Source organism: Colletotrichum truncatum (genome assembly GCF_014235925.2).
Source record: "Colletotrichum truncatum strain CMES1059 chromosome Unknown Contig_0001, whole genome shotgun sequence".
NCBI classification, from domain to species: Eukaryota; Fungi; Ascomycota; class Sordariomycetes; order Glomerellales; family Glomerellaceae; genus Colletotrichum; species Colletotrichum truncatum.
In genome coordinates this window covers 3,284,141-3,307,948 of record NW_027222398.1, presented here as the reverse complement: position 1 = coordinate 3,307,948, position 23,808 = coordinate 3,284,141, and the positions used below count along the sequence as shown (strand labels likewise).

Here is a 23,808-nt window from a genome sequence, read left to right as displayed (position 1 = left end):
TTATGTCCGGACGCAGGTCTTGGAGGTCAGCCGCTGTGCTTCTATGGCGGCGCGTTTCCGCGGCGTTTTTTCTTTCCAAAAGGAAAGTAACGTGTGTCCGGGGACTTTCTCCCAAAGCTTGATTGTGTGACTCGAAAGAGCCGAGACGCCCGAGGGCGTCTCTGTTTGTAAGCTTCGATGGCGATTTGTCGGACGAGGAGGGTTGTAGAAGGAAGAGAAAGAAAAAATGAAAGAGCAAAAGCTCGAGATCGATATTTAAATGGATCAAAGAAGGAAAAAAAAAAGTTGCTTGGGAAAAAAGGGTGGGGCTGATGTGGCTTTTCAGCGGGGAATGTGTGGCTTTAACGTTGCAGCTACCCAGGCCAGGCACGTAACGCAGGCACCCAGCCTTGTGGCTTTACAGCCAATGGGCGGGCGACTTCACTTTTCGCATCGCAACTGCCTACTTGCCTGGGAACTGGCAAGCTTTCTCTCGTTCTTCCCAAAAGGACCTCGACGCGCGCAAAACAGCTATATCAAGCTGTGGCCGAACCACCCCTTCCACACAACACACATACACAAACTCTCAGCTCTAATTTTCTCGTCTTACGATCTCGGATATTGTTCGCTTGCGTTCGATTGAACGGCTTTTTGGAAAGCTCTTTCTCGTCAAGCTTCTCTCGATTGGCCCCGACTGCCAACCTCAACAACACACATCATGTCTGGTCTCTTTGGCAGCGCGGCGGCCTCGACTCCGAGCAACACCGTCGGCGATCTTAAGGGGGACGTTGCTTTGAGCAACCCTCCCGAGGACAGCATCTCGGATCTTGCCTTTTCTCATGCCCAGAACCAATCAAGCGATTTCCTGGCGGTCGCGAGTTGGGACAAGAAGGTTAGGATATACGAAATTTCACCAACTGGCCAGAGCGAGGGAAGACACGCCTACGAGCACGATGGCCCTGTTCTCAGCTGCGATTTCTCCAAGGTAATGCTATCTGCTACTTTTCCCCTTTAGGTATTGTCGCATGGCAGCTAACACATCAATAGGACGGTACGAAAGTCCTCTCGGGCGGCGCCGACAAGGCCGTGAAGGCCTGTGATTTGGCCAGCCAGCAGACCATCAAGATCGGCGAGCACGGTCAGCCCGTAAGATGCGTCCGTTTCTTCGATTCGGCCAACGGCACCATGGCTGTGTCGGGATCGTGGGACAAGACAGTCAAGTACTGGGACATGCGCTCGCCAACGCCCGCTGCGACGCTGGAGTGTCAGGAGCGTGTCTACTCGATGGACGTCCGCAATGACCTTCTCGTCATCGGCACTGCCGACCGTTACATCAACGTTGTCGACCTCAAGAACCCGACCAAATTCTACAAGACGCTGCAGAGCCCCCTCAAGTGGCAGACCAGGGTTGTCAGCTGCTTCACCGACGCCGCCGGCTTTGCTATTGGCAGTATCGAGGGCCGCTGCGCCATTCAATATGTTGAAGACAAGGATCATAGGTAAGTTTTGGTCGTCATTTGGACGTGGATTTAAACATGGCTGGGATTGTGAAAGGAACGGAAACTAACGGTTTGACAGCTCGAACTTCTCTTTCAAGTGCCACCGCGACCCTCCCGCGAACAACGTCACCAACGTCTACGCCGTCAACGATATCTCCTTCCACCCCGTCCACGGCACCTTCAGCACTGCCGGCTCGGACGGAACCTTCCACTTCTGGGACAAGGACGCCAAGCACAGACTCAAGGGCTACCCGAACGTGGGCGGCAGCATCACGGCAACGACGTTCAACAAGACGGGCTCCATCTTTGCTTACGCCATCAGCTACGACTGGAGCAAGGGATTCCAGCACAACACGCAGCAGTACCCCAACAAGGTCATGCTGCACCCTGTTCAAGCGGACGAGTGCAAGCCTCGCCCGGCCCTGAAGAAGCGATGAGTGGAGAATGGATGATTTAATGCGGAAGCGATTTGGGATCAAGATATGACGGGAGGTGGTGGACTCGTAAAGAAGCGCCAGTAGATGGGTATGCTGAGGGGGGGGTGGGGGCAAGCTATTGCTTGCGCGCTGGGATTCTGCGCCTTGTACGAAAGACTTTTGAGGATTCTTAAGAATCCAGCGCTGCCAAAGAGAACCGGTAGTACACAACATGATGGAATCGCGGATTAGACTCGCGAAAAGGAGTGTAAGGCAAGGGCGATACCACACAAAATTGGCAATAAAAGTTTACAGATATTCACAACCAGTCGCCACATTCACAATTAATCGGGATGCAATTGTTCAAGCCAATGAAGAGTTGTCACGGGTGAACGAAATGGTAGTTTTGTATCTGAACGAAGTAGTAGTTTTGGATCTGTGTGAGATCCAATTGAGCCGTAGAATTCATTAAAGCTTTCTCGTACCCAGTTGACTAAATGGTCCGTCTGCATCTCGGTCTGTTCCCACATTCCCACCACCAAGTGTCTGCCTACCAGTTTGCTATTATACCCATAATGGAGGGAAACCCCGAAAAAAAGGAAAGAAAAAAATGCCATTTGCAACCGCTATCCAAGCAAACCCGACCTCCCCCCCTCCTAATGAGTAAAGGTTAAATAAATTTCAACCGCTTTGCTTTGTGTTTAGTTTCACAATCATGACAATCGTCGCCTGCCCTCTTTCTTGAAAGGCGGCATTCTCCCTTTCCCCCCGCCGACTACTTCAGCCTTTTCCTCTGAATCTATGAGTCTGTCTTTTCTTGATGTTTGTTTGTGTGTTTGTGTTTTTTTTTTTTTTTTAAAAGTTGGTCGTCTTAAAAGGCAGGTTTCCTACCGACAACATCCTCAACCAGACCCTTCCACAAATCTCTCAGACCAGGCTGGTGAGAGTCCTCCGCGGCGGCCTCGCTCTCGTGAGCCCACTTCAGCTCGACGCCGTCGACGCCGAACGCCTCGACCTCGGTGAGCGCCGCGGCGGTCGTGACGTTCTCCGGGTGCGCTGCGACGACGGAGATCTCGGGCTTGGAGAGCGGGAGGTCCTCCGCGGCGACCTGCTCGTAGAGGGACTGGTGCTTCGTGGTGAAGGAGTCGGGGAGCAGCGGCATGCGCATGCCGGCGAACTCGTTCTTGGGCGCGGCGTCAAAGGCCGCGGGGAGCACGGTGAAGTCCATTGAGGCGATGGGGGACGCGTAGGGCGTCGAGGAGGAGAAGGTCTGCATTTGGCGGTGCGACATGGAGCTGCGCGTCGGTTGGGGGGTCGGGCGGTGGGTTGTTGTGAGGGTGCGTGCGGACTATTTCGGTGGGTGTTAGTCGGGGGAGACTCGGGATTTGGTTGGTATTTTTGGGGGTAGAGAGGAGAAGGGAAACAGAGAGGGGAGGGGAAAACGTACGTCGTGCTCGCGGGTGCTCCGGTTCTTGAGGAGCTCTGCGTACTTTGGCATCAGGACGGCGCCCTGGTTGACGTTGTAGTGAGACTCGAGGAGACCGCTGGAGCGGCTGGCCGTGGCGGCCGAGTTGATGGAGCGGGTGAGCTTGGAAACGGGGGCGGTAATGCGCGACATTGTGGATAAGGATGGAAGAATAGCTGATTGCCGGAATCTGCTGTTTTGTTTGGTGTAATTACAGACGAGAGAGTACAGGTGGTGGATTGATATTATGGAGGAGATAGTTTTTGGGGACCTTCCTGAGGGGATGTAGGTTGGTCTAAGAGTACAGACAGAGCTGAGGTGGGTGTGGTATTTGGGATATGTAGAAACACGGACGGACGGGGGACAGATGGACGACGGGAAGAGGGAACGAGAGGGAGGGGAGTCGCACGGCAGATATACACATGCGGAGGAGTAGGAGGAGGAGGAGGAGGGGGAGGGAGGCAGAGACAGACTGAGCTTCATACACTGGCGCACAAACACACACACACACACACACACACACACACACACACACACACTCACACGCACGCAACAGACGGGACACAACTCACACCTGGGTTGTCTCCCTCACACACTTGCTCAACTCTACTCACACATAGACACACCCCTGGCTTGGAACCTTGGATGGATTGTGGTTGGATGGGATGGGACGGGTTGGGATGGGTGGTGTATGGATGGATGGATTTGGCTTGCCGGTCTAGGTTCAGGATGGGATGAGATGGGAACGGGGAGTAGCAAGAGTAGCAGCAGCAGCAGCAGCACTAGGTGGAAGCAGATTAAAAAAAAAAAAAGTCTAGGTACAGTACCTGAGTCTCTGGTGTAAGTGACCGACCGTTTTTGGAGAAAAGATACTTGGGTGTCCGTGGTCGAGAGGCAGGATGAGCATGTACACGGAGGTCCGATGGACGGCGGTCGAGTGCCGGTAGAGGGTGAGGCGAGACCCCATAATCCCCCCCGGCCCCCTGTCAGCGAGCAGGTAACGGTACTGTAGGTACCTCCAGCCCACCCCTAGCTGCCCTGTATTGTTGGGGAGGGATCCAATCAGATCAGCAGGGTAGTTTACTTGGTTGGTGGGTGGGGATGGGAGGGGCCAGTACGTGTCGGTGGTGATGTACATTTTTCATGGTCTCAATGCACGCCATGTTGTTATGCCCTTTTAATTTTTATTTGTTTTACTCTCCACTGCTGCTGCATAATGGTGCAAGCACATGAGGTGAGAATTAGTTGTTCGTTCGTCTGTCCGTTCTCAACGGGTAGGCTTATTTTGGTGGTGGTCTAGTGTCTAGCAGGCTGCAGAAGAAGTCTAGACGCTGCGGGTATGGAAATAGATTCGGAGACTTTGCTGTTCAGCAGCAGGGAACCAACTACTGCTCGTATAGTGAGTGGTACGTCGAGTATGTTGAAAACTTGCCGTAAAAATGGCACTATTATACAATGGAATGTTGGTAGCCACAGCTAAGGCCGGAGGCAAAAACACCCCATGGGTGCGGGCGCGTGAGCTGACGACGGGAGGGGAATGGTGCGGTTCGAGATGGATGGATCCCTCTATCTCTTTCTCTTCCCACTTTCTATGCATAGGAACTACCGCGACCGCTGCATCTGTGATGCTGAATCTGGATTCGAGCGGCTCCAGATCGTGGACTGACAGATAATACGCACACACACATGGACGAAATTATGGAACATTTTCCGTTTGCAGAGCTGCGATGAATGTGGGGGGCCCAGCAGTTAGTCCCAGAAAGTGGGATTCCATTCTGGGCTTGTTTGGTGACCGAAACTCGGTATTCACTGGAGCGGTCCGATCAAGGTCAGGTCAGATCAGGTCAGGCCAGCCAGGCACACGGCGCACTCGGCCTATGTTGAAGCATCTTCGTGACCCTGCCAAGGCGGGCAACGGACGGGATGGAAGGTCTACGTTTGCCATAGCGCGAGTATGAGTGTGTGTGTGAGTGAGAGAGAGAGAGCGAGAGAAGGGGAAGACGAGAGAAACACAGACGACTAGTTGGTGTTAGTGGGACGCAGAAACAAACAACCACCTGAACGAGTGCCAGTGCAAAATGGTGTTGAGCCTAAATTAGTGCCACCTGCGAACTGGCTTTCGGGTGTCAGATTGTCCCCCCATGTCAGATTTTCAATCGTGCAGGCCGAAAAAAGTGCGAGGCGGAAACCTGCTGGCGCGCAGGCGGACACAGATCGTGAAGGAGGGAATGGCGGGAGGCTTCTCGGGAGGGAGGATTGCGCCCAGTCGAGTGAGTTGATCAGCCACTACTGCCACTACCACCAGACTACCAAGACAGAAGAGCAAACACTAGACAGACACGTTCCAGCGTCACTGAATGCTCATGCTCTAGGGTCCTGTGGCCAAGCAGCCAACCCGGTGATGCCGATAAGAAAACGGGCTGGGATTTTAGACACTCTCAACAGAAAATTAGAGAGACATGCTCTACCCTGAACAACAGCGTGCTGGCAGATCGGCATGACGAGTCCGATGTGGTGTTGGTGTACAAGCGTAGGTACCACGTACACGTACGTAGTATGGACGTTACGTGTCTGGTTTGTGGTCTCTGCGCTTTCCATCATCTTTTTTTTACTATTCTTGGTCTCCTGTCCTGGGTGTTTTTCGCCGCAGTGATCCAGGGATATTTGCTCCTCTTCATGCTATGCCTGTTGAGCTGAGCTGAGCTGAGCTAAGTTGAGCTGTTGAAATGACTGTTAGAGGGCTGTGCACGGCCAGATCCCTTCTGTCTGTTCTGATTGTTGACTCCAGCATCCACAAACCTGGGTGTAACATTGTACGTTGGGGGAACTCGAGGCGAGTAGGAATAAGGAGGATCAGGGCATCTGACAGGGGGAGAGGGAAGGAGATGCCCTGTAATGTGGCCCTGTCTTTGGTACCTGCCAACAGTCAACAACCAGCCAATCCCACTGTTTCTGTCTGTCTTTGTCAGTGTCCGTTTCTGGTGCTGGTGCAATACATAGTGCACCAAAAAGGAATAAATAAAAATAAATAAAAACAAAAAAGCCAGAGCAAACCCCAAGCTTCGAGACGTTGAGGAGCTTGGGCCATTTATGGGTCTTTACCCCGGTACATGCACACTTCCTCCCGTCTCCACCACACCACACCTTTTTGCCTGTATCCGTACTCCGTACCAGAGTAAGGTAGTTCTCACCGTTACCATTACTAACCACTAACCTAGTACACCACTCTTCGTCCTCACCGATCAATACTGTCGCTTCCTAACGCACGCCTGGTCTGCCACTTGAAGATTGTTGACCGAGACGCGCATTGGCGTCTGCCGTCTTCTGCCTTTTGTCCCCGCCTTCCGTCACCATCGTTTCTCTTTTCCACTTCCAACATCGACATGGAACAGTTCCTATCAACCATTGTGAAAATAGTCAACTCATACCTCAAAAAACTAGAACCTCGTCTGTTCAAAGCCCCCTTTCGCTCATGAACGACTCCAAAAATGGTCTGGTTTGGCACCGGATGCTCTCCCCTGCCCCAGTTCCAAGACATGCTCGAGCTAGCGTTCAAGCTCCTTGCGCCGCACCTACGACCCCATGATCGCCCCCCGTCGGCTGGGCATGCCTGGATGGGGTTCCCGTTCCTGTCGCTCCATCTGCCTGTCTGGCTTGACCTGCACCACCTGCTACCCCAACAGCCCATGTACCTGAGGTACTGTACACTGACCTCGACAGTGACAGTGACGTGTTCTAGAAAGGAGAAAAAGACGGAACCGACCCCCGATGATCGCTGTGCTTCTACCAAATTCAACAACAAGGTTCCCAGTTCCCCGTTGGAACCATTAAAAGCATAATTGAATTGACTGGCTGGTAAAAGCCCGCCTGACAGGGCTCCAGGGCGAGGAACATGGCATCTCGAGCTGAACCTCTCTCACCGCTTGGGGCCTTGCATGCAGGGCTCACTCTCGTTCGTCGAATTGTTCAAGGAATTAAACCTGGCTTGATTGGCCAGAAAGACGGCGATCACTGTGTAGCCAGATCGTTGGGAAACATGAACCCTCTGCGTCTCTCCTGATGCTCTCCACCACTCTCCACCGAACTCGCCCCGAATGCTACAGGACAAATGTCGGAACACCTTCCGATGACGCCTTGAGTCATCGATGGTATCGTCGCGACACTTCGGATAGCCCCGACGAGCACCCGGAACAGTTGCAAACATGCCCCTTTGCTCTCGAATTCGAAGTATTACGTAGTAAGCCGCAATTCATCATACTTCGCCTGCGGGCTGTCTCCGTCTCGGCCATCGCACCGAGACTCGTGCAGTTTACACTTCGGACGGCGTCTCGGTTTGCTGTCCCGTTGTTCGAAACTCGGCGGTTCTCCGCCTAATAATGCCCATTACAGGTGCGAAACATTGAAGAACCATGGCACCGGTGATGATGAAGAGATGAAGCAACGCCGAGGAACCCCCAAAACCCGACATTCTGATACCCGCGGGACGCAGGAGACAGGACGTCGCCGAAGTTCAAACCGTCCGTGGCCGTGGGGGTTGCCTCGGACCATTCCCATGCTCCTGGGAGACACCAAAGCGAGTCTGTGCGGGGAGACAGAGAGAACCTGGGAGAAGCCTCAACGGAGGAACACCGTGTGTGTGCCATATTTTTAGCAAACTTTGTTGCCGGAGCAAGGCCGTGCCTCGACATTCGGGTTTTTCCCGTGTCTAGGCGACCATGGTATGCCGTGCCATCTTCTAACTGGAAGCGTAGGCAGCCCTATCAGTGAAGAACTCACGACTGTTAGTCTGCATGGCCATCCGAATCACGAATAGTGGCTGTGAGGTTTATCGGGACATCTTTGATAACAGAGCCTGAAGCCGGAGGAATGGCTGATATGGCGGCGCCTCGTCTGCGCCCGGCGCAGGTCCCGGTTTCCCGATACGTGAGTACCTTATTGTGGCGGTTGGCGATCAAAGTGCGCGCTTGTAGGTCTCATTTGACTCTAAATGCATGCATACTACATGCAAAGTTATGTATGTCTCTGAAGAGGCATGTGCATGCGAGATGGAGATAAGGAGCCCAGAATGAAGAAACCACGTCGGCTGGGCCTGTTTGGGTAGACGCTCAACTGGCATCCTCAGTCGCGGATCTCGAACACAGGGCGAATGAGAGGTGGCCGTTTATGCTGTCTCACCGCTCATTCCAACCTCAGGTGACTGGACCCTCGCATCTCTCTGGGAAACATTGAATGAGGAGGGCGTTGCGGCCTGTTTACTTGCAGGAGTGGTGAACGCAAGGAGGCATGCCGATTGCCCGTCATGGTTTGTAATCTGCATCACGGTCCAATCTATTGGAGTTTACATTCACGTGCTACGTGTTAGTTTCCGGGGAATCGCAACGAGACGGGCCGTCCCTGGCGATTGTTGATGGCTGCGTAACACGAAAAGAACGGACGAGATTCCTCCCTTTCATTTCTCTGGGAACGCCTCATGGGGGGGCGGGAGACACGTGAAGTGATGCCCCAATCAACACCGTTTCCTGGCCCACGCGGGCCTAATTAAAATGTTGGAAAAAAAGAAAGATGGAAAAAAGCAAAGTGGGGTATTTGCTGAATTTGTTTGAGACATTTCTCCTCTGTGAGTGTTGGTGTAAATCGAGAGCTCCATCGCGATCTGATCTGCTTGCAGATACACAGATAGTTCCCGACCAATCATGACTACCCCGCCCCCGGATGCGGCCCCGGAGCAGGAGCGGGAGCGGGAGCGGGCTCCGGCGTTTGTATCGCTCGGGATGGTCGTAATCGATGAGATCCACTTCCACGGCGGTCGAGTCCTACGTGACGTGCCCGGCGGTTCCGGATTTTACAGTCAGTCACAGGCCCCCTCTTCCTCTTTGCTGGTTTGGACCGTTAGAATATGTGTTGATGGTGTGTTGCAGGCACGTTGGGCGCCCGTCTTGCTGTCCCACAGAGTGAGAGCAAGACCATTTGCTGCCTCATCCCTGCCGGCGACGACTTTCCCTCCTCTGCGATAAGCCAGATCCAAGACTGGGGGGTTGAGGTGAAGCTGCAGAAGATTGCGGGAAGCCCGTCCACGCGGGGATTGCTATGCTACAAAGATGATGTTTTTGGAGGTTACCCTTCCCCGGTCTTCTCACCGTGACCTCAGACAGGGTATTAATGATATCTCTACAGACAAGACATTCCGATATACATCACCGCCCCTCCGTCCGGATCTCTCCAAGCTGCCTGAAGCTCTCCTCCGCTCGTCCGCCATTCATACATTGGCTTCACCAGAGGATCTCGCGTCGCAAACTGATACCTTGAAAACGCTACGTGGCATGTCGACGACAACCCAGCCGCTGATCGCGTGGGAACCCTCGCCTCTCCATTGCAAGGGTGCATGGAAAGACCACCTGGACGTCGCAGGCCGCGTTGGCGTGGTATCTCCAAACGACAACGAAGTAACGGCGATGCAGGGCACCGGGTTAGGCACACCGTATAGCAGGTCGCGGGTCGAGGCCGCCGCGTCGATGATCTCGGGCGACTGGGACACGGATGAGATGCTCGAGAGGCGCTGGGTTACGGTCGTGAGATGCGGCGAGCACGGGTGCCTCGTCATCCCGCGGTGCGCCGACCCCCTGTGGCTGCCGCCGTATCACGATATCGGGTCTGAGAAGGTCGTCGACGCGACGGGCGCGGGGAACGCTTTCCTGGGTGCGTTTGCCGTTGCGTTTGAGAAGATGGGCGACGAGGTGCTCGCTTCGGCGTACGGTGCTGTCGCGGCTAGTTTTGTGATTGAGCAGGTCGGACCGCCTGGGAGGGAGGTGGTTGATGGACGGGAGGTTTGGAACGGGGAGGAGTTCGAGGCGAGGTTGAGCGGGTATAAAGACAAGCTTGCGTCGTGGGATACAAGGGTGGAAAGTCGAGATTTGTTCAAGAGGAACCCGGAGTGGCGTGGACGATGGGGAGTGTTGTTTGGATAGGGAAGGGGAACACTGGATGGGTATCAAGACTCGTCTATTTCTTTAATCATTTTTTTTGCTTTGTTTGTTCTTTTTTCTCCTCATCCATATCCTGCTACATTGAGCATGCATTTTCTGCTACGTTGAGTAGATATCCCCACCCCCGTCTATAAAATCACCCGCCCGCCGGTTTTCGTTACCTCGCACCCGAACATTACCGGATAACCTGCGTACCCTCAGCGGGCTCAAGGACCTTCCACCGGCACTCGACGTCCTTGTTGGAGTTGTTCTCCTTGAGGATCTTGATGATGCGGTTGGCAATCTCCTCAAAGTTGCTCGTGGCCAGCGCAAGGATGGTGGGACCGGCGCCCGAGAGACACACGCCCAGGAAGCCCTCCTGCGTGCTCGGCGACATGCTCTCGACGATCTGGCTCAGGCCGGGGATCAGCGTCTGTCGGTACGGCTGGTGGATCTTGTCCTGCATTGCGAGGTGGATGAGTTCGGGGTCCGGCGGGGAGGTGCCGAGGGCGACGGGGAGCAGGGCTATTCTCTGCATGTTGAAGGTCTGGGCCGGGTTAGTTTGGGGTCATCAACAAAGGCACTCGAAGTTCAAGTCAAGAGTGAGAGTGAGAGGGAGACAGAGAGAGAGAGTGTGTGTAAAAGAGACGCAGGAATACATACAACATCAGGACGGGTATAGTGGGGTGGCAAGACCTCACGAGCAAGGTGGGTAGGGACCTGGAATTCGGGAATGATGGCGATGGCCTTGATCTCCTTGGCCCAGGGGAACTTGATGTGGTGGCCGATGCCGTGGGGCGGCTCGGGCGGGGTCTCGCCGGTGTCGACGCCGCCGGCCGGGGTCGGGAGGACCTCGCTAAGCGGGATCTCGATGCGCTGGACGTCCTCGGGCTTCAGGGGGCGGAGGTAGGTGCCGACGAAGCCGCCGTACAGAGATGCGCCGACGTTGTCGGGGTGTCTCTCTGTTCTTTGTGTGAGCAAGGAACAAAAGTCTCCGTCACAGACTGGATGGAAGAAAAATACTTACCAATCATGAGAATAAAGTCAAATAACCTGTCGAGGCTGAGGTGGTCGAGGCGGCCGACCTCCTTGCCGAGCATGACACCGGCGACGACAGCGGAACCGGAGCTGCCGAGACCGCGGCCCAGCGGGATGGGGTTCTTGATGTGCACATGGGTCTCGACGGGGAACATGCGCTGGCCGTGGCAGCGCAGGACGTAGAGGGCAACACGGGTGATGAGGTTCACCGAGGGGTCGAGGCTGATATCGGAGGTGCCCTCGCCCTGGCCCTCATAGGTGAGGCGGCAGTTGAGGGGCTCGGAAGAGGTCTGGACGGAGCGGTCGATGGTGACGTGCAGCTCGAGGTAGATGGAGAGGGCGAGACCGATGACGTCGAAGCCCGGGCCGATATTGGCGGACGACGAGGGCGTCTTGATCACAAAGGTTTCCTTGGTCATGACGGGCCAAGCGGTGTAAGTTATGTGTGAGAGGGTAGTAATAGTAAGTGAGATGAGGGGGGTTCAGGTGAATCTGGCCTGATTGGAACGGGCAATGTTCAATTGCAAGGGGCTGTAAGGATTTCTCGAAAAAAAAAAAAATAATCGACTTATTGAACAAGGTGAATCCTCGGTGAAAGGATACCTCCGGCTTTTTTTTTCTTCCTTACAATGAGTGTGAAATGAGCGTAGATCGCTTCGTTCCTACCAACTGATTGATGTTTCCGTATACAGTGACTCAAAAAAATTTGAGCGGCTGCCCGATGACGGAGGCACCGCTGCGGCGCAACCCCCCCTCAGCCGGACTGTTTTGGCGGGGTGAAAGCCCTACGTCGAGTGCGGGGTGCTTCTGACGACTGCCCATTGGCCAATGCGTCGCGGTTTAGGGGGGCTGCTTTCTTATCGTTCCCGCCTGTGGGCGGGTTTGCCTTATCGCGCCATATTCCCTCAGATGTTGAAAGTCTAAACTTGGCGATGGTGTCTTTGCCAATGACAACCCCTTTTTTCGACTTCATCTCTTGAGGGTGACGGTATCTATATCGCGGGATGCATTACTGTTGACAGAGGTGCGAAACAAGATGTCAAACACGATGTGAGGGCATCCATTTGCGACACTGTACAAACCAGTCTTGACTTTGCCTATCAGTAAGTTCTCATGTTGAATGAATCAAATGAAGGATTCCAACATGCAGCTAAACATATCTTTGGTTCCCATCTGACACTATCCTCCAGCATCATGAATCATCATGTGGGCATCTCTTGGACTGGAAAAATCAACATCTGCCCATCTTTTTGATTGTCTAAGACTCCACGTTCAACAAGCGATCGACGTGAGACCGCTTAACCATATGTCAACTCACATCTCCGCCTTTTTATATTACTTTTGTCGTTGGGAGAGCTCGTATTTGCACTTCATCTGTTGACTTTCCCCGGAGCTATTGATACGATGACCAGTACCGCTCTCCATCATGCCTGTGCCCACCGATCGGCACTCGATATCCTCGTCTCGAAGCGGAGCCTCACCCCAACCATCCCAAGACGATAATCAGATCTACTTCCGTCGGGTGCTGACGGGTTTCCCGAGCGACGCTGATTCACCGCCTCCCTCGATCTACTGGAAACAGCGAAAAGCAAGCGGAGAGGCGAGACAAGACCTCGTGTTTCTGCCGAGCCAACCGCGAGCTCCACCGGCCCATCAATTAACTAGCGGTCCCTATAATGGGGAAGGTTATGGAAACTGCGAGTGCTGATATTGCCCGTCACCACCTTTGCGGCCGAAGTCGCCCGAGCATCTATTCTCGGCTCCAGGGCTGCACTACTAACATCATCACTTTCGACGCCGGACTAGGTTCCCTCGTCTCGGGTGCACCGCGGAGGGAATCTATTCAGGGATGTACGCAGCGCCTGATCGGCCACTATTTCCATAACTAGCAGACAAGTGAGACTGGCGCTGCGATCCGCGCTTGCGCGCTTGTAACGTTGCTCGACGGATAGTCAGCATAGTATAGTGCAGTCCGTCAGCGAAAGCATCGAAGCCCCTCCGCCATCACAGGGGAGCTACTCCTAGCCTCTGCAATGGCGTCTGATTGGCGTCCTTTCCATGTGGCGATGATGCCCGGCAGGATTCCTGGGGCTCAGTTTTAGCCTGCCGTTGGTACTGGTTGAACAACGTCTGCTAATGTCTGTCGTAAGCCCACGAGAGCTCGCATTACTCCTCTCTCCTTCTCTCTCTCTCTCTCTCTCTCATACAGCAGACAGCAGAGTAAATCGTCTTCGCCTCACCCGAAAGCGAGAGCGGGCCTTGGTCAAAATCCGATGGGTTCGCATGGGCGCATGCGTTGGCGAAGAAACTGCTTCTGGAAAACACGAGGCAAACAGTGACCACCTGACGTTACCTTCGGCCCCATTCTATGGATGCTGCTGTGGAGCAACGCATACTATATCGAATGTTTAAGTTAAGGAAAAAATGTCTTCCGACGCCGCTGACCCGACGGCCAAGGCGGCAACAAAAAATAGCCCGAAAGTATGCATCAACCAAATGATCGACGGTCTTCTAAGTCCCTGACTCGATACTTTGTAAATAGGGATATCTGCGCAGCTGATGTTAGAATATCGGTTACTGTTCGTGTTTGTTCCACAACTCAACTGCGAAAGGGAGGCTGGCAAACTGGGGCGAATCCATTGGGGTGCAACCCACAAAGAAAGCACTATCCCCAACAGGCCTTAGGGGGAGATGGAGAGTGCTAAAAACAGCAGGATGACACTGACAGCCCTGCCCGCAGCGCCGTAGCCACTCGAACAATGCGCGTGGACAGTGAATACGAGGATGGGAATCCTCGGCTCGCCGCTCTTCTCTCTGCCTCCCCCAGCCCATGGCATGGGGCCCACTCTATTTTGTTTGTTGGATGATGTTTCCCCACGACCAACGGCCGCCAAAGATCTGTGATCGGCACTTTTCCTCACCTTACCTTGCCTTAGCTCGCCTGTGCCAGCGTAGCATCCCACCCTCAATACGAATTGACGGAACCCTGGGGAAGCCAAGGTGCTTTGCCTACTCCGGCAGTCGTCCCATGCGATGTGGATGTGACAACCGGCGTAAACCCGTCGCCAAGCTCTGGTCGCAAGGGTCCTCCGCCTGTTCCCATGTCACGACATGACGCTATTGCCCGAGAGACTACAACGTCATGCCTCACCAGTTAGGGATGGCCGCCTCGGCGAGAATCTGGTGATGGAGCGGTAGATTCCGTTGCTATGGGGCTGTGAAGGAAAAGGGAGGAGACGCTGATGAGCAGGAGGTCGGGGTGGATGTAGGGGTCTTACAGTTCGTTCGGATTCTATAAAGAGAGGATGAAGAATCACGACATTTTCGTTTCTCTTATTCCTCATCCTCATCAAGCCTCTTCCAACTTACACTCATCTTCACCACTCAGCCCTCGAGCTCCATATACTTCACCACCCCCAAAAACCCAACACACCACAGCCAAAATGCAGCTCTCCGGCCTCGTCACCATCCTCTCCGCCGTCGCTTCCGCCGCGGCTGTCTCCGTCTCCTTCGACACCGGCTATGACGACGGTGCTCGCTCCCTGGATGTCGTCTCCTGCTCCGACGGCGCCAACGGCCTGAAGACCAAGTACGGCTGGCAGAACCAGGGCCAGGTCGCCAGATTCCCCTACATCGGCGGTGCTGATGCCGTTGCCGGCTGGAACTCCCCCAACGTAAGCCCGCTCCTCTCACAATGAAATAGCCTCTTTCTATTCCGTGACGATGACTAACACGGAAAAACAGTGCGGCACCTGCTGGCAGCTTACCTACAACGGCAAGAGCATCAACGTTCTCGCCATCGACCACGCCGGCTCCGGCTTCAACATCGCCCTCGGCGCCATGAACGACCTCACCAACGGCCAGGCCAACCAGCTCGGCCGCGTCGAGGCCCAGGCTACCCAGGTCGCTCTCAGCGCCTGCGGTCTGTAAACGATTTGAAACGTGGAAAACAAAAAAACGTGTGTGTTTTTACGATATGAGCATTATTTGGCATTAATCGGTGGTAATCAATACGGGGGGCGGGACGAAGCATGATCACAAATATTGCATGGATTCGGCGCTATTCATTCATTCGGCAGCATAGGCATATCACGATACATTCCTTAGGACACTTAAAATATAATGGAGCATGGCTATTTGCCTTAAAAGCTATGAGCAGTACTTGATCGTGATGTCATTCCACATGTGCTTTTTATGTCTTTGGGTGTAGCATCAGCACTGATCAAATTTGTACTTGTCCCTTAGCCTTGGACCTGACTTCTAATGCCTTTGCCTGAGTTTTCATATAGGTGTTCACACGAAATGAGACTCAAGCTTATATGGGAACACCTCGCGATTGTTAGACATGACTGCTTAGAAGCCACTCACTGGGTCCCGAACTTGGTCGCTTCAAGTTCAGTGTAAATGTAGCCGAAAGAAAAAAGCCTTCCAAGCCATCCGTGTTTCACACTAACGCAGCTTATGCCCAATTAACAGTTTACGGTCACAGTTACCCTGCTGAAACTGGTTTACCTGAGCTGATGGGATGCTCACTCCCCAAGGCTGTGCGACCCTCACTGGGTCTCAGGGCTTGATGGACGCGGGTGTTGGTCGAACTCAACCTGTTTGTGAAGAACCCATTGCGAACATGAGGGCCAGAGTCCCGTATTACGGTATTAGAAGCAGAGATAGGTAGTGTCATCAAAAGCTTCGCTGATGACTGGCTTTCTTGAGATGCCATTAATACAGAAGACGGGCATGTTATACAATTTTGAGTTTAGATACTTACTCCTGGCCGGAAGTCTCTTTCCCTTGTGCCGTTATGAATCAGAAATGGAAGGAACGAGATGGTGAGTAACTCGAATAAAGTTCTCTTAGGACAGGAAAGAGAAACGGCTCTACTTGGCCGACTAGAGATCTCATATTAAAGCTGAATTGGCGTGGAATTCCAATAAGATAACATGGCGTGCATAGCGTCTACTTTCATTGGGGGTTCTGTAGCATAAGGACTACCTGGATCCTGAAATTGATCTTCAGGCAACATGGCACCATACGTAGAATCCATTGAGAAAAGACAATTGAAATGAGCAAAGCGGCGCTAGAACCTACCATTCGTCTCATACCGATGACCATTATTGCCCAATAGGCGAGGGATAACTGGGTGTCTCATTCAACATTAATCAGGACGGACCTGAACTCAGCCTGTTTTCGAAAGGCACTGCTCATAGCTAGCAGACGGTGGCTGCCCAGCTTGAGGCCTGAATGGAAAGCACGTAAAGGGTGAGAAAATGTTGTCTCGTTGAAATAGACCTATTCGAATCAAAGTCATGAGAATGAGTTGTTGAAGAGGCTCATTGGACTGAAAAAGGGTTACAGAATGATGACCGCAGTCCAGTACCAGCGCAAATTCGTAGGTCCAACCAATATAAATCACGTCTAGCATTTTCCCGCGGTAACGTGACGGCATGTTCATGTCTTCTGCCGGCGCAGGACTGAAGCCGATGTGGGCCATGGTACTGGACGATATGCCGATACCGAGACGGACCCGGGTGGGTCCCAGGACCGGTCGAGTGGAATGTCGGTGAAGAGACTCGGCATAATGCTGAACTCGAAACGAGTCCGAGCCCACAATTCATGCCGCGACTCGCGCGGGCTTGCAGAATCTGCAATTGCTTCATGGTGAGGGGCAGGGCAACTTTGCCGTAGAGGCCTCCATCAACGATGGGCGAAAGTCATCGAAAGCAACCCCTTTTCCCTCACGGTTGTGGGTTTTAAGCATTGCTCGAGAGACCAGCCCTGGACATATTGCAGGTCATATTTTCAAGGATGTTCCACTGGCAGAATTCACACCGAAGAGCGGGAAGAGGGGGGAACTGGATGGGGGTGGGATACGCTGCGGAGGCGGTTAAGCATCATTCTGGGTGAAGAGAAAACCAATGATGAGATGGCTGAGAGACGCTTGTCTCTCCTAGTCCCTTCTACAGAATCACACTAATACAGTCTAGAAGGTGGTGTTCATTTACCTACTAGTAGCCACAAACTTCTGGCAGCATGAAGAACTTTGGCCCAGTCAATAATGCAGCAAATGCAGTGAAAAAAATAGGATGCACGTGAATGGAGGGGCAGAGGCAACACAACAGTACGTACCCCTGATGACTTCTGCAGGCGCGGTGAGGGGTACCTGGACCTAACCCCGCCTTGCAGGAAATTTTTTTGATTTTTCTTCCCTTCCAGGCGGCTTCCATTCGTTATCTTATCAATAGTGGCGGGGCTAATCTCGAAATTTTCACGCTGGTCCCCTAAAATTTTGTGTGGTCGACCTAGCTGGCACCTATTTTTTTTTTTTTTTTCCCGCTTGGTTACGCCGTGTCATAGGTGGTTCGGGCATCAACAAAAACAACTGGCCAGCACCCCGTCCATTCTTCTTTGGATAAAATTCTACGCGCCTGGCCTTTTCTTTTTTTTCTCTTTTTTTTCCTCGTCCCCCTCCTTCTCCCCTCTCGTCTTCCTTTTTTTGCGCGCAAGTCGTGAGGACGACGAGACATCAACAGCTTCAAGATGGATAAAGGAAACTTGGTCCAGCTGCTCCAAGCGAGCCAGATTCGTAAGTCTCTCTATACTCTCCCTCTCTACCCCGTCATCGCCCTGTGCCACCCCGGCACCAAACCCAGTCAAGCCAGCCTCCTTTATTTTTCCGCGCCCTCGCTTCTCTCGCTTCGTGTCTCTCGTCTATTTAAAATTTGATTGCTTTTTTTTTTCTCTCTCTTTTCTTCACTTGCAACTTTTCATCGAGCTTCTTTTTGCTGACTTGTTGTTTTCCTCTTCAGCCGACACCGAGAAGGTCAAGGCCGTCACGGCCGAGCTGCAGAAGAACTACTACTCCAAGCCCGAGTCTCTTCTCCTCTTGATTGAGGTCACCATCTCCCACGAAGATGCCGGAATCCGACAGCTTGCCTCTGTGCAGGCTCTGCGCCTGACTCCCAGGCACTGGGCTAAGCTCCCTGCTGACAAGCGGGATCTTGCCAAGAAGCACCTCTCCGAGAGCATTCTGAACGACCAGTCTGCCTCTTCCCGCCACTCCAAGTCGCGTCTCCTTGCTGGCGCTGTCGGCCTCGATCTCGAGGATGGCGAGGGCCAGGACTTCGTCCGTGAGCTTCTCTCCCTGAACACCTCCGACAACGTCGCCCACCGCGAGGTTGGCTCCTACATTCTCTTCGCTCTGCTGGAGAATGACCCCACACACTTCGCCGAGCAGACCAGCCAGCTGCTTGGTCTGATCCAGAAGACCATCGTCGACCCTGCCAGCGCCGACGTTCGTCTCAACTCTGCCAAGGCTGTCGGTGCTCTGCTGATGCTTATCGACCCCGAGGAGGATGCCGAGAGCTTGAACATCCTTCAGTCTCTCGTTCAGCCCATGGTTGAGATCCTCAAGAGCGCCATTGAGAACGGCAACGATGACCAGTACAGGGACATCTTCGAGGTTTTCCAGTCTTTCCTGGCCTATGACTCTGCCCTCCTGGCTGCCCACCTCAAGGACCTCATTCACTTCATGATCGACCTCGCTGTCAACACCGAGGTTGAGGAGGATGCCCGTTCCCAGGCCCTGGCCTTCCTCAGCCAGTGCGCTCGCTACCGCCGTATGAAGATCCAGGCCATGAAGGACATGGGTGCTCTGCTCATGGTCAAGAGCATGCAGATTGTCACTGAGATTGACAACGATGCCGACGAGGACGACAACTCTCCTGCCAGAACTGCCCTCAGCCTTATCGACCAGCTGGCCAGCGACCTGCCCCCTCGTCAGGTTATTGTCCCTCTTCTCGAGCAGTTCCCCAACTTTGCTCAGAACGCCAACCCTGGCTTCCGCAAGTCTGCTATCCTCTCTCTCGGTACTGCCGCCGAGGGAGCTCCTGACTTCATTGCCACTCAGCTCCAGCCTCTGATGCCCATGGTCCTCCAGCTGCTGAACGACCCGGATAGCTCTGTCCGCCACGCCGCCCTCGTTGGTGTCATTCACCTTGCTGACGAGATGGCCGATGAGCTTTCCCCCCAGCACGAGGCCCTCATTGGTGCTCTGCTCAGCAACCTCGAGGCTGCCGCTGGCTCCTCTGACAAGCAGAACATCAGCATCATCCGTGCTGCTTGCGGTGCCCTTGACTCCCTTATCGGCGAGGGTCTCGACGAGCAGTTGATCAAGACCTTCGGCCCCAAGCTCATTGTCCCCATGGGCAAGCTTCTTGCTCACGAGGACTTCAGCGTCAAGTCTGCCGCTGCTGGCGCCATCGGTGCCATCGCCTCCGCTCTGGGTGGCGAGGAGTTCAAGCCTTACTTCAAGGAGGTCATGGGTGCCCTTGGCCAGTACGTCAACATCAAGGACAGCGAGGAGGCTCTTGCTCTCCGTTCTTCCGTCTGCGACTCCATGGGTCGCATTGCCGACGCTGTTGGCGCTCAGGAGTTCCAGCCCTACGTCATGGACCTCATGAAGGCCAGCGAGGAGGCTCTTGCCCTCGACAACGCTCGTCTCAAGGAGACCAGCTTCATCCTCTGGGCTTCCCTGTCCAAGGTTTACGGCAGCGAGTTCACCCACTTCCTTCCCGGTGTTTTCAAGGGTCTCTTCGACTGCCTTGAGCTTGAGGAGGAGGAGATCTCCATCCCTGGCCTCAAGGAGGAGGACCTTCCCGAGGGTCTGCTCCTCACTGGCGGCAAGAAGCTTCGCGTCAAGTCCGTCGATGACGAGGACGAGATGGACGATGATGATGCTGACTGGGATGACATCGATGACTTCACTGGTGTCACCGCCGTCGCTCTCGAGCAGGAGATTGCTCTTGAGGTTCTCGGCGACGTCATCACCCACTCTTGCGGTGTTGATGCCATCAAGCAGTACCTTGACCAGGCCATGGAGCGCGTTACTCCCCTCGCCGAGCACCCCTACGATGGTGCCCGCAAGGCTGCCATCTCTACTCTCTGGCGCTCCTACGCCCGTGTCTGGCAGCTCATTGAGGAGCAGACCGGCGCCAAGTGGGAGGCTGGTATTCCTCTGAAGCACCAGCCCGACTCCGTCCTTGTCGGTCTCGGCCAGATGGTCGTCAAGGCCACCCTCAGCGTCTGGGCTGAGGACACCGAGCGGTATGTACCTTATAATTCTCCAGTTTCCTGTTTTTATTTCCCCCGCCCTTAAAAGGATGAGTAACTCGCGTTATACCCAGCTCACTCAGACGCACAAAGTGCGGGTGCTGAGAACACGTTTGATCACGTCTGATTCATTGGGCAATTCCATACTTAATTTGCGATTACTATAATGATCGTGGTCGCTAACTAGTATACAGTGGTGTCATTACCGAGATCAACCGCAACATTGCCGCCACCCTCAAGGCTTGCGGACCCGCTGTTCTCACCCACGAGGACATGCTCAAGGAGAGCATGACCGTCCTCGGCTGCCTCATTACCCGCTCCCACCCCTGCCAGCAGGACCTTGGAGACGAGGAAGAGGAGCAGGAGGCCGAGGGCTCTTCCGAGTTCGACTGGCTTGTTATTGACACCGCCATGGATGTCATCCTCGGCCTCGCCACCGCTCTCGGCGGTGACTTTGCCGAGATGTGGAAGGTCTTCGAGAAGCCCATCCTCAAGTTCGCCAGCTCCCAGGAGGCTCTTGAGCGCTCCACCTCCGTCGGTGTCATCGCTGAGGCCATCAAGTACATGGGCAACGCCGTTACCCCCTTCACTGATGGTCTTCTGCCTGTCCTGACCCACCGTCTGACCGACGAGGACTCTCTCGCCAAGTCTAACGCCGCCTACGCCACCGGTCAGCTCATCTTCAACTCCACCCAGACCGACAAGACCATTCCCCAGTACCCCGCCATCCTGCAGAAGCTTGAGCCTCTCCTGCAGATCCAGGAGTCCCGCATGGTTGATAACGTCTCTGGCTGCATCTCCCGCATGATCATCGTTAACCCCAACCCCGAGTTCGTCGAGCGCGTCCTCCCTGCCATCGTCAACGTCCTGCCCCTCAAGGAGGACTACGAGGAGAACGCCCCCATCTACCAGGCCATTTACAAGCTGTACGACCAGCAGAACCCCACGGTCCAGCAGCTCACCCCCAAGATCCTGCCCATCCTGCAGGCCGTCCTCAGCCCGCCTGAGGAGCAGTTGGAGCCGGAGACCCGCCAGTTGGTGCAGAAGCTTGCTCAGGCGCTTCACTAAAAAAGGACAGAAAGGATTGGTGCCCCCGAAAAAGGAAGGGCTGTTAATGAGTGATGAGTGGATGAGACCCCATTTCTTGATGTCTGTAGATAGGTTCATAGACTACCAGGACGTACTCCTGGATGATTCCCGATGCTCTATCAACTTTTTTTATTGTTCCAAAATGTTTTCAAGGCTGCTTAATAGTGAGATCATCGTGTGCATGGTCTGATTGGATCTTAAACATGATGAAAAATGCTGATGCTATGGGAACATGCCTGCCCGTGCTGAAGCCGGGAAGATGCGATTTGGAAGGACATGGCAGACATTGTACCCCTGACCTGTTGCCTCTGAAATAGATAATGAGTAGGATACGTCCTGTCTCATACGGAGTAATTACTTTCTTCGCTTGTAAAGAAAACATCTTGGGGCAGTATCCTGATGAGAGAGATACTGATAAAACCACACATCGCCTAAACACTATTCAAGTCTTGAGCCATGCCTTCTCGCCATCGCTCAAAGCCTCTTTGCCAGCAGCAACCCTCAACAGCGTCTCCTCCGCAAGCTCCGTCTTACTTCCCGCCCCGAACAATCTCCACTGCGCGCTCACCTGGATCTCAAAGAATACCGCCAGGTATACCTTGAGCGCCCTCAACGGCTTCCCAGTCGTAAACACCCTCCCCAGCAGCTTCCACGCCGACGGGACAGCACCCAGAGGCGCCAACAGCCCGTCGACGTACGAGTTCAACTCGACGGATATTATGTGCCTGGCGGAGTTGATAAAGTGCTTCGCTTGCCACGCCCGGAACGCGCGGATGTCCTTCATCATGTCTTCTTCGTTCGGCAGCTGTATCGTTCCTTGCAGGACCGCCGTGATCCACCGGGCCTGCCCCTCGATAATTGCCGATGCGGGTCCCACCACCTCTACATTACCCATGATGAACAAGTTCTTTGCCCGAGGCGGGACGATGTGTTTGTACAAGTCGATGTGCGGTGCCGGGGCGTCTTTGCTCTCGATGGTCCCGGGGGGTAAGAATGGGTAGTCCGCGTGGTGGTAGCCGGTGCTGAGGATGACGACGTCGGCTTCGAGGGTGGTGCCGTCGTCGAGGAGGACGCCGCTCTCGGTGAACGAGGTAATGTCGGAGCGGTGGAGGTTGAAAACACCCGACTTCAGCTTCTCGGTGAAGTCGCTCCGCACAGCTGCGTTCTGCGCCATGATGTGATGTGACGGCTGCAATACCGCCGGCTGCTTGCCAACGAGATTGTTGAAGACCTGCTTGAAGAGGAATGCCTGTACGCTGAAAGGAAGCCATGTTGCGCTGGCTCGGCCTGGGGTTTGATTTGTTAGAAGGTCGTTATCCCAGCAGCAGACCCAGAACGACTTACTGTTCAATGCTTCTGTCGGCTTTCCTAGGATGAACCGGGGCAGAACCCACGCGCCGCGCTTGTTCACGATCCTGAGGTCCTTTGCGAGGGGCCCGATTTCGCACGCAAGATCAATGGCCGTGGGCCCGAGGCCGACAATCACCACCTTCTTTCCCTCGAGGGGGGTCGGTTTACGATAGTAGTGACTATGAAAAACCTCCCCCTTGAACTTGGCCCTCCCCGGGAATTCAGGGATCTTCGGTCTGTTGCCGAGGCCGGTCCCGCACACGACAGCATCAAAAGTCAGAACAGCCTCATCTTCAGTGCCGTTTTCGTTTTCACTGCGAATGCGAAGCTCCCAGCCGCCCTCACTCGTCGGCGAGCAGCCTACGACCGTCGTCCGGAACTGGATGTGCTTCAGCAAGCCGAAATGCGCCGCGAACTCGTTGAGATACCGTAAATGAAGCGAGTGATGGTAAAAAATCGGATACCGCGCCGGATCAAGCGGGAAATCGCCAAAGGCGGAGGGCTCACGGCATGAATTGAGAATGACGCCGTTGTAAATGGAGGAATGCGTGTCCGCTGTCGGGTTTGGGTCATAGAGCCATTGGCCTCCGATGGCGTGGGCGCGCTCGAAGCACTGCACCTCGAAGCCAGCCGCGGTGAATTCTTTGATGGCAGAGAGGCCACTGGGGCCTGCAACGTGGGTCAGTTTATGGTGCCGTCGCTGACGTGGTGGACCTTACCTGCGCCGACGATGGCGATGCGTTTAGTAGGCGACGACATCTTTTGAGTTGATCAAGCACGACTAGCTACCCGCAGAATCAGATCAGGGACCAAGGACCAGATCAGATGAAATGGATTTGAGTTTAGCGCTGTCGCGTCCTATATATTTTGTCGTCCAAACCCCCTAAGCTCGGAGCTTACGG

General features: G+C 54.2%; 8 protein-coding genes across 8 annotated transcripts; 5 read left to right on the top strand and 3 right to left on the bottom strand.

Moving 5' to 3' along the window:
• Nucleotides 1-697: 697 nt before the first annotated feature.
• Nucleotides 698-1,915, top strand: CTRU02_200887 (poly + RNA export protein; the record flags this gene model as incomplete). Its single annotated transcript, XM_036718901.1, has 3 exons — nucleotides 698-964; nucleotides 1,027-1,478; nucleotides 1,558-1,915. The coding sequence occupies 3 exons, from the start codon at nucleotides 698-700 to the stop codon at nucleotides 1,913-1,915; spliced, it is 1,077 nt and encodes a 358-aa protein (XP_036589901.1).
• Nucleotides 1,916-2,765: 850 nt separating this feature from the next.
• On the bottom strand, nucleotides 2,766-3,842 carry CTRU02_200886 (uncharacterized protein; the record flags this gene model as incomplete). Its single annotated transcript, XM_036718900.1, has 2 exons — nucleotides 2,766-3,242; nucleotides 3,342-3,842. 2 exons carry the CDS (start codon nucleotides 3,840-3,842, stop codon nucleotides 2,766-2,768), a joined length of 978 nt encoding a protein of 325 aa, XP_036589900.1.
• Nucleotides 3,843-7,791: 3,949 nt separating this feature from the next.
• Nucleotides 7,792-8,010, top strand: CTRU02_200885 (uncharacterized protein; the record flags this gene model as incomplete). Its single annotated transcript, XM_036718899.1, has 1 exon — nucleotides 7,792-8,010. The coding sequence occupies one exon, from the start codon at nucleotides 7,792-7,794 to the stop codon at nucleotides 8,008-8,010; it is 219 nt and encodes a 72-aa protein (XP_036589899.1).
• Nucleotides 8,011-9,130: 1,120 nt separating this feature from the next.
• On the top strand, nucleotides 9,131-10,324 carry CTRU02_200884 (family carbohydrate kinase; the record flags this gene model as incomplete). Its single annotated transcript, XM_036718898.1, has 3 exons — nucleotides 9,131-9,206; nucleotides 9,278-9,472; nucleotides 9,534-10,324. 3 exons carry the CDS (start codon nucleotides 9,131-9,133, stop codon nucleotides 10,322-10,324), a joined length of 1,062 nt encoding a protein of 353 aa, XP_036589898.1.
• Nucleotides 10,325-10,517: 193 nt separating this feature from the next.
• CTRU02_200883 (homoserine kinase) lies at nucleotides 10,518-11,778 on the bottom strand (the record flags this gene model as incomplete). Its single annotated transcript, XM_070203759.1, has 3 exons — nucleotides 10,518-10,868; nucleotides 10,985-11,283; nucleotides 11,349-11,778. 3 exons carry the CDS (start codon nucleotides 11,776-11,778, stop codon nucleotides 10,518-10,520), a joined length of 1,080 nt encoding a protein of 359 aa, XP_070062341.1.
• A 2,886-nt stretch (nucleotides 11,779-14,664) lies between these two features.
• On the top strand, nucleotides 14,665-15,289 carry CTRU02_200882 (cerato-platanin; the record flags this gene model as incomplete). Its single annotated transcript, XM_036718896.1, has 2 exons — nucleotides 14,665-15,033; nucleotides 15,104-15,289. 2 exons carry the CDS (start codon nucleotides 14,665-14,667, stop codon nucleotides 15,287-15,289), a joined length of 555 nt encoding a protein of 184 aa, XP_036589896.1.
• A 2,607-nt stretch (nucleotides 15,290-17,896) lies between these two features.
• CTRU02_200881 (karyopherin kap123) lies at nucleotides 17,897-21,535 on the top strand (the record flags this gene model as incomplete). The annotated part of the gene is made up of 3 exons (XM_036718895.1): nucleotides 17,897-17,942; nucleotides 18,166-20,461; nucleotides 20,662-21,535. 3 exons carry the CDS (start codon nucleotides 17,897-17,899, stop codon nucleotides 21,533-21,535), a joined length of 3,216 nt encoding a protein of 1,071 aa, XP_036589895.1.
• A 463-nt stretch (nucleotides 21,536-21,998) lies between these two features.
• On the bottom strand, nucleotides 21,999-23,665 carry CTRU02_200880 (dimethylaniline monooxygenase; the record flags this gene model as incomplete). Its single annotated transcript, XM_036718894.1, has 3 exons — nucleotides 21,999-22,843; nucleotides 22,901-23,575; nucleotides 23,626-23,665. 3 exons carry the CDS (start codon nucleotides 23,663-23,665, stop codon nucleotides 21,999-22,001), a joined length of 1,560 nt encoding a protein of 519 aa, XP_036589894.1.
• Nucleotides 23,666-23,808: the final 143 nt, after the last annotated feature.